Below are 8,507 nucleotides of genomic sequence, written 5' to 3'. Positions count from 1 at the left end.
CTTCACCATCAGCAGACAACATTTTCTCTGCTCCCACATCACCTGAAAACATTTCTGGCAGTAATTCTGCCATTTTTCTTAATTTTCAACACATTTAACTTCCAAATTGTCTTGGCTCTCAGCAGCCATGTTTCTCCTTGTTCCTCCTGGCTGCCTCTGCACCTGGACAGGAAACAGGAAGTCAGGATGTGTCACACGTAATCTCTTCCCCTTACTGCAAAGAGTAGGGGAAGTTCCCCATAGCCTGGCCAAAATTCCCCTAGTAGTATAAATACTACCATGTGTCTCCCCTGAAAATAGGCCACTAGCCTATTGGGACTAACCCAGCAACAAAAGCATACATACAAAATTCCTTTGCTGACCTTAGACCTGTTGCATTTGCCTAAAGTCCATTAAATTTCAATCCACTTGTCCTTGAAAGCCCACTCAGTAATAGTTACTGGCTAGGATGAGACTTAGATGGCAGGGTCCAGAAACTATCATACTACAGAGCTGGAAAGGTGCTTTTCTTATACCATTACTTTCCTTTGATGTTCCACATAGACCTTTGTGATATCGTATTGAGTGTATGTTCTCCATTTTGCACCAGCACATATCTTGGGTGCAATAAATCTGTCAGTGTTTTGCACCTTGAGCAAGTTCTCCAGCCTCCACAAAGGGTTCTTCCTTCAGAAGAAGAAGTTCTTCCTCCTCCTAGTCCTGCCCTAGAATTCTACTCAAACCTGTGTCACATGTGGATCTCTAAACACTATGACTTTACACCTATGGTCTGAGCAGAATAGACTACTGCTAGCAAACCATAAACTCACTGTCAGAATCAGTTTTGTAAAGAAAATTTCTTCACATACTTTTTAAAAGTCTAGCCAGATACATTGCCATTCGCAAATACTATGAACAGCCTCATATAAGCATGCTAAACTAGGAGTGGAATAGTAGAGTACGGTAGATTGTAGATTTGAAGTAAACGTGTTAAGGTAAAAAACAAGTAACTCTCTGAGTGACGTGTTGTAAAATGTATGTCCCTGCAAGTGTCCTTGCATGGAAGGCAAAACCATCACAGTTATCTTAAGAGGCAAGATATTTATTGCATAAATCATTTACTTTTCCCACATGGAAATATATTAGTTTAATTTGAAGTTTATTACACTGAAAATCCCATAGAAGACTAATCCTGTGTTCCGGTTGTGTAGAAGAATGCACATTCCCATTAGCACTCAGTCTTCTGGAGTCATGTCAGTATCTATTGCCACACAGTTATACACTGCATAACGAAGTTTTTCTTCACACACCTTTGCGCTGAAAAATAATAAAAAAATATTTTATTAGGGTGTCCAGTTGCAACTAGCAGAATAAATAAAAAAAGAAATGCAGAGCATCTGTACTGAATTTAACTTCTTTCATATAGCAGCAGATCTTCACAAAAGTTTATTTTTAATTAGCGGAACATTTATCAATATTAGAATTGTATTACTTCATTTATTTATGTTTATTGTGTTGTCCCTCCCAGGAACTACCCTCTTTTCAGAAAGGAATGGGAAGAAGCCGCCAGCTATTTTTCTAAGGATATATAGAGAAACAATATTTAAAGGCATACAGTTCAGTACATTTTGTGTAAAAATACTGTTATCATATAATATTACATTTGATATGGTTCAGACAGTATAAAAAGTGGGTACTTTTCCATTATCGGGGCAACAGTTTTAAGGAGCTAGCACGCACTGATCGCACAGCTGTTAGCCATGAAGTGGTTGTTAAAGAAAGAAAGAAAAGAAAAAGAACATGGGGATGTATAACCTAGATGGAAGAAACGGTGAAATGGTGTCACACAAGAAATACATACAGTGAGTGGTCTGATCACAAAACAAACGATTGCCCTCCAATAGTCAAATAGCACACTTAGTTGACTGTACGTATAAAGATTACAAGGTAGAATGGATCCCCAATTTTCAATATATGACTTTAGATGATGCAAGAGGACTTTGTGTTTGTGGCAGTTATTTTGGCAGAGGGCATACATTTAAATATAGATAATTCATGACAAAATAAAATACAGTATACACAGCAGCTGAGAAAAAATGTCACATGTAACTGTGCGTGCAGGGTGGAAACAACAGATAACATCTCCCTCCCACCATCCCCTCAGCAATGCAGGCTTGTTCAAGGCAACATGTCAGTAGTAATTTACAATGTCCACAACTTGAAGATACTGTTCTTCAGAGTACAAGGTAACTTCAAATGCTAGCTACCCACTCTCACTTGTATAATTTCTGATCTTCTGTAGCTGGGGAGGTAAGGCAATGGCTGGTGCTGATGTGCGAGTGCGCATATATGTATTCATAACGACATTGTCGGCAATATCTTCATAATCCTAAAGTGGAGGTATTTTACCAAAACGTGAGTTTCAGCAAAACATAATAAACACGCACAGGGACGTGACTCCTGTCTGTTCTATAATGTTTGCTGTTTCTGTTGATGCACATTATTATATGAATGAGCCTTAGAACTGCTGTCCCGGTAATGGAAAAGTACCAAAAAGTGTAATAGATTATAGTGAGAAAGTAGAAATTAGGGAAAAAGATTTAGCCAGTTAATACATTATGTGTTGTTTTCCAGTCTAGTAACCAAGGTTATCCATCTATTAGTATTGACAATGCTGCACATTAGTTGTAAAAATGATTATTAGGAGATGGTTTTCAAACTGAGGGAAAAAAAGGAATATGATATAAGTGATCAAGGTGTTAGTAAGGAGTTGTGAGGATAGTGACTGAGCATAGAAGCTAGGTAGGCTAATGCCATATTGAGGATGTTATTTGAGCTAGTGTGATTTGGGTGTTAACAGTGTATTGAAGATAGGTAGAATGATGGAAGTATACAGGCAGGTATACAGACCCTTCAAGTAATGTTTCAGGAGTTGCATCTTACTGGGGTTAGGAGTAGACAACTGTACTGAATTCTGGACGATAGGCTGGAATTCAGAAACATACAACACACTTTGAAATTCTCTTTGTGGAAGGATTGTTCAGTGTGTCATGCCAGAGTGATTCAAAGACCACTGTAGATCTACAGTGGGATGGAGGTTCCATTCAACAGCACTACACTGTTCTCACTGGTGAAGGCTGCATGCAAATATGGCTAATTATCCATGTGTGCTTCCTAGGAAATTTTCACTGAAACCCTAATAGCTTGATAGAGCAATTCAAAGAATAGCTCTACCACAATGTTTGTGGAGAAAAGTAAATAGTGTAAACCATACTCCCATTCATCTCCATAGCAGGAGCAGGACTGTTACCACTGAGGAAGGCAAGTACTGTGAAGCTATTGCTCTGTGTGTGCATGCGCATGTGTCTGTGTGTTTGTGTTAAAAAGTGTTAGTTGGCTGTGTGCACACATGGACATATGTTAATCGCTGCCTATACAACTGCATTGCATGGACTGGTATTGGGGTACACTAACCTGTAACTGCATAGTATTTGATTCAGATACATGATAATGAGCCTCTAATAAGATGCTGCTCCCTATGGCTTTGTCATATCTCTGAACTGTATTATATTACTCATGCACATTCAGACAACCTGACATTACCCAAATAGCACTTGTGGTGATAATGTTTATGAATCCAGGACATAGTGGAGTCATCTAATTTGATGGGATAGTTGGTTCCAGTTATTTTCCAAATAAAAAACAGATATAGCATCTCTATATTTGTTTTTGTTTTTCTTCATTGATTATAGACCCTAATAAGAGGACCTTAATTCATGAATGGACTGTGTCTTGTTAGAGTCAGGGCAGATGGCGCAAATTTTGTGTAAAAGTCACTTGTACTAATCTGAATTTGTTTTCAGAGGATTTCCAGATAAGGCTGTTTAGGATATTACACTGAAGAGTACATGAAGGTTTACGTTTGCTGTTCTGCTATAACAAAAACAGATTGAATGTATTGTTATTTAAGTTTTCCATGATTGTTGTTCTACGTAGTAGTTTTGGAAGTAGTAGAGACACAGCCAGTTTTTGCTTTAGCAGGACTAGCAGACTACAAACTGTGGTCTAGCTGGTTGTGCGTTCTATTTTTTTTCTTTTAAATTTCCTTTATAGTGCTGTCTTCATACATCTTGAATGATGGCTTGCTGTCAGTAGTAATTCCAAGGTACTTCCAATAAGATACTACTTTTATGTTGTACCCTTCAAAATAACATTTCTGATGGAGTATTTGACTTAGTATTTTGCATACTGATGAAACCCTTTTTGTATTGTTCTCATTCATTTGTTAACTGGGTAGGTGGTCTGGTTTATGAACCATTTTCAACCATGACCTGAGCCATTCTCAGCAATACAAATAGGCTGATTAAGTGTTTATAACTGTGAGCTTGTATAGGAAAAAAATCTAAACTGTACAAATAACAAAGGTTGTATGCAGTTGTAATACAAACTTATATTCAAATTAACATAATTTCAGCTGAACATTTAGACAGGACATGCAGTCTGTATTCTCAACAAACAATTTTATTTGCAATGAACAGCAAAGAATATAATCAGTAATAATACTTTCTAGCTAGCTGCTTTGGTAAATCCTGTTTTGGAGAGTGTTGAGGGATGATTGTTGTGCAGATGTCAGCTGTAGAACACTGCTTGCACTGAGGACGAGGGTAGAATCAAGGTGATTCCAATCCATTCTACTTTATTACTTATATTGCTACTGATTTTATGAAATAAACACTAATTCTTGTCTGAATCATCTTTCTCTGTCAGTACTTATTCGTGTCTTCCATGCCAAAAATCAAGAAACATGCTGGCAGGCAGAGTTTCACAGGCTCAAATCACTCAGGTGATGATAAACCAAAGGTGTATTTAATGATAAAAATCCACAAGGAAAACAAATAAAATGTGTACAAATTTGTAAAGACTCCTGGGCTTTTTTAGAACAAGTGAACAAAACCAGGTATGACGCAAGTGGCATCATGGTCACTATAGATGTAAAAGACCTGTCATCCCACAAGAAATTGGTCTTGGGTGGGTGGGTGACCTACTGTTGTTATACAAAGTTAACCAGGAGAAAATTAATCTAATTTTGGAATTATTAGAAATTGTTTTAAGAAATAACTATTTCTCCTTTAATGGCAGGTACTTTTTGCAGACCATAGGAGTGGCAATGGGTTCAGCTTGTGCTGGGGCATTCGTGAATATGGTAATGGCATATTGGGAAAGAAATTATGTATATCAGTTTCAGTACTATTCTAAGGTCAAAATGTATTATAGATACCAAGATGATATCAGCTTGATATGGAATGGGTCACTGGTTGTTTTGGAAGAGATTTTGAGATACCTTAACACCACCACTACATTCCTGCCGTTCACTTGGGTGACTAACCTGGATTACATGAATTACCTTGATGTCCACTTATACAAAGACACACATAATGAATAGTATGCTATTAGGATCCACAGGAAAGAGACCTACTCAAACTCGTTCCTGCATTACACTAGCTCCCACCCCAAGCATCAAAAGAGGTTGGTAGTTAAAGGGCAAATAGTTCGAGCAGCCCGTATGATCTCCAGAGAAGAAGATTTTCTTACTGAATGTGACAACTTAAAAACTATGTTCTTGAGGAAGGAGTACCCAGCAGACTTGCTCAATGAGCTTATGCAGGAAGTGATAGGTAAAAGAAGAGTAGGGCATTTTAAGCCCATAGTTGGGGAAAACACACTAGAAAACAGCCCCTCTGAAGTTGAAGAGGGGAGACCTGAGTTGGAAAAAAATTCTTTTTGTAGATCTATGGTGCTTACATTCAACTCTGACTCATACCACTCAATGTCCATTTTTTATAAGAACTGGGACATTTTAATGGATGACTTGTACATCAGGGCACAAATAGGAGAAAAACCTATAGTTACATACAGAAGGGGCTCAAGTTAAAAGACCTTCTTAGGAAAGGTTCTAACTACACTAGAACAGGATGTGTAGGGATGTACAAATGTGAGTCTTGTAACTGGTGCCACAAGGTGAAATCAGGCAGCAAATTTACAGTGAATGGTATACACCATTATGTAAAAGGTAAATATAACTGTCACTCCAAGGCAGTGGTCTACATGGCTACCATATGTTGAAAATAACCCATTCCACCTGATTTTACCTATTTTGCTGTGGACCCTCTGTACTTCCTAAGAATGTGATAAGAGTTAAAAAAATAGTCAGAGAATCAGTACTAGGCTGGCCTAGAATTGTGCCTGTAGCACCTGCAAACTGGAGTCCGAGGTAAAACTGAGTAGCTTCTTCTGGGGGACAGAAATATATCTCACCTATCCTAAAAACTCACCAGTGAAGAGACAGGAGTCAGTAGCACTGGCAGATAGAACCATAGTGATGTCCTCTAAATGGTTCTGTCAGCTGATTGAAAACTCATTTGACTTAATAAGAAATTAGTGAACATAATTGACTGAAAATTCACAGATGATAAAAAAAATTTTACACGGCAAATTTTCAATAAAAAAATAAAGCCCCCACTCCCCCAATCCCACTGATATAATCTAACTTTGTGATTGCACTACCATGGAGAAAAGAAAAACACCGTATACACTGAACTGGTACTGGCACACAAACACAAATATCTACAAATCTGGAGGTGCTAAATGATGGTGGGCATTGCAAATCTGCACATATTCTTTTAGAATCACTTTTCTAATAACTCCTTTGATCAGAAACGGAACCATCATGTAATATTTATATACTTATGCAGTTTTCTGCCAATTGTGATTCAATCAGTTGTGTTTAGTCATTTGTGATTTAATCAAATGAGTTTTTGATCAAATGGCATAGAACCTTCTAGACATTTGAAACCTGAATTACGTTGATAGTACTGTGTCTGCAGGTACAGTAGATGAACAAAATGCTCTCCCTGCCAGTCAGGTGATGGCAAGATGAGCCACTGCATTACTGATGTTCCACTACTTGCACTGCATACCTATAGGTTCATAGGTAAGTACTAGATCATTGGCCCTACGGCCTATACAAGCCTAGCCAAACAAGGTTCCCTGGTTTTTGCCACCCAAGAAAATTATTTTCCTGTGCCCCTGTTGAGCAGAGCCACAGCAGTGATCCCCCAGGGCAAATTTCCTATTTCCCATCCAGTTGTCAAGATTTCTCTTAAAGAGGGCTAATGAGGAGCTTTGCTTGACATGAATAGGTAGCCTGTTCCAGAGCAAGGGAAGTCTCTAGGACAGGAATCTATCCCTCCAGCATGTTCTGTTTATTCTGGTGACAAGGTTTAGGTCCCTGGAGCATGTGGCTCGGAGAGATTGGGACTTCTTTAAGTGTAGCATGTCCATCAGATCTGGGTTAGACATGACTTTGTACGCTAGGCAGAGTTTGCCTCGGAGTAGGTGATATGCAACGGAGTAGAGCTGGAATTTTTTGAGACGGTCGGCGTATGGCATCTGTTTGAGGCCGGTAATCCTCTTGGTAATCCTCTTGGTGAGGTACTTCTGTGGCCTTTCCAGCTGTTGCAGATGCCTATACCATTTATAGATCTTGTTATATAAAATTTTCTGTAACTGTTCTGGGGCTTTTCTTCCTGAGCCTCCACTGAAAATGGGTCTTTGGCTTAGTGGACTTTCCCGGTGAACAAATGTCAATAAATATATAAATGTGCTGTGTTGGTTGACCTGGTAGCTAAAGGATATTCAAAGCTGGAGGTCATAGGCAAAGGACGAGGGACATAAAGGCAGTGCAGGGCCATGTGTGACCTTAAGCACCAGCATTCTGGAAAATATAAAATTGCTAATGTAATATAATTTAGAAATACTCAAATTACCACTTCTTACAATACCTAGATGAAACTTAAAGAATTGCTAAATAAACAATCAACAATATGTTAATAACAAAGACTATAACATGAATACTTAGAATTTTGGATATACAGTGGACACTTTGTAAATAGCTATCTTAATTGTGTTTTGATATTCTTTTTTATTGGTTTGCTTAATTAACTAATTTCTATATATACCTTAAATGTTATATTTTATTAAGTGAAACTTTAATAAAATATTTGAGAAAAAAATACTATCATTAGCATGGCACACAGCATAAATCTTTTGGCAAGTGGTTTGTACAGTGAAAAAAATTCTATGCAAAATCTGAAATGCATGTCGTGGGTGCACATAAACCTAGACACATATGATATGCAAGTAGCTGGATGCAGACAATACAAACTACATTTGCTTGTCAGATGCTGCATGAAAAGTGTAAAACCTAATACATTTACAAGCATTGCATTTCCAGTCTACACAGTAATATCCATGTAGTAACCCTGGAGATGTAAATATGGTTTCAGACATGCAGTGACTGACACAAAGATACTTCCATTCTGTTAGACTATGCATTCTTCTCCCATTTTCAGTGCTTGTGCAAATCAGGTTCAGTTCTAGGTTGCAGTCATAACTACTATAAAGAGGTACCATAACTACATTACCATATGACTAGCATGTCTCTACACTTTTTAAAGAACTGTTGACGC

The 8,507-nt window shown here is 38.0% G+C and overlaps 1 protein-coding gene across 2 annotated transcripts in view; it reads right to left on the bottom strand.

Moving 5' to 3' along the window:
- Window positions 1-1,065: 1,065 nt before the first annotated feature.
- The window catches only part of LOC122813461 (E3 ubiquitin-protein ligase HECTD3-like), an 833,769-nt gene continuing 826,327 nt past the window's right edge, over window positions 1,066-8,507 (bottom strand). For both annotated transcript variants that reach the window (XM_044085784.1, XM_044085783.1), the window contains one exon: window positions 1,066-1,296. In XM_044085784.1, the coding sequence (XP_043941719.1) occupies window positions 1,215-1,296 (82 nt within the window). In that variant the 3' untranslated portion in view covers window positions 1,066-1,214. The remainder of the gene's footprint in view (window positions 1,297-8,507) is intronic.

This window comes from Protopterus annectens, chromosome 10.part0 (assembly GCF_019279795.1).
Source record: "Protopterus annectens isolate FY-2018-M chromosome 10.part0, PAN1.0, whole genome shotgun sequence".
Classification (NCBI taxonomy): Eukaryota; Metazoa; Chordata; order Ceratodontiformes; family Protopteridae; genus Protopterus; species Protopterus annectens.
This window is presented reverse-complemented; position numbering and strand designations above follow the sequence as displayed.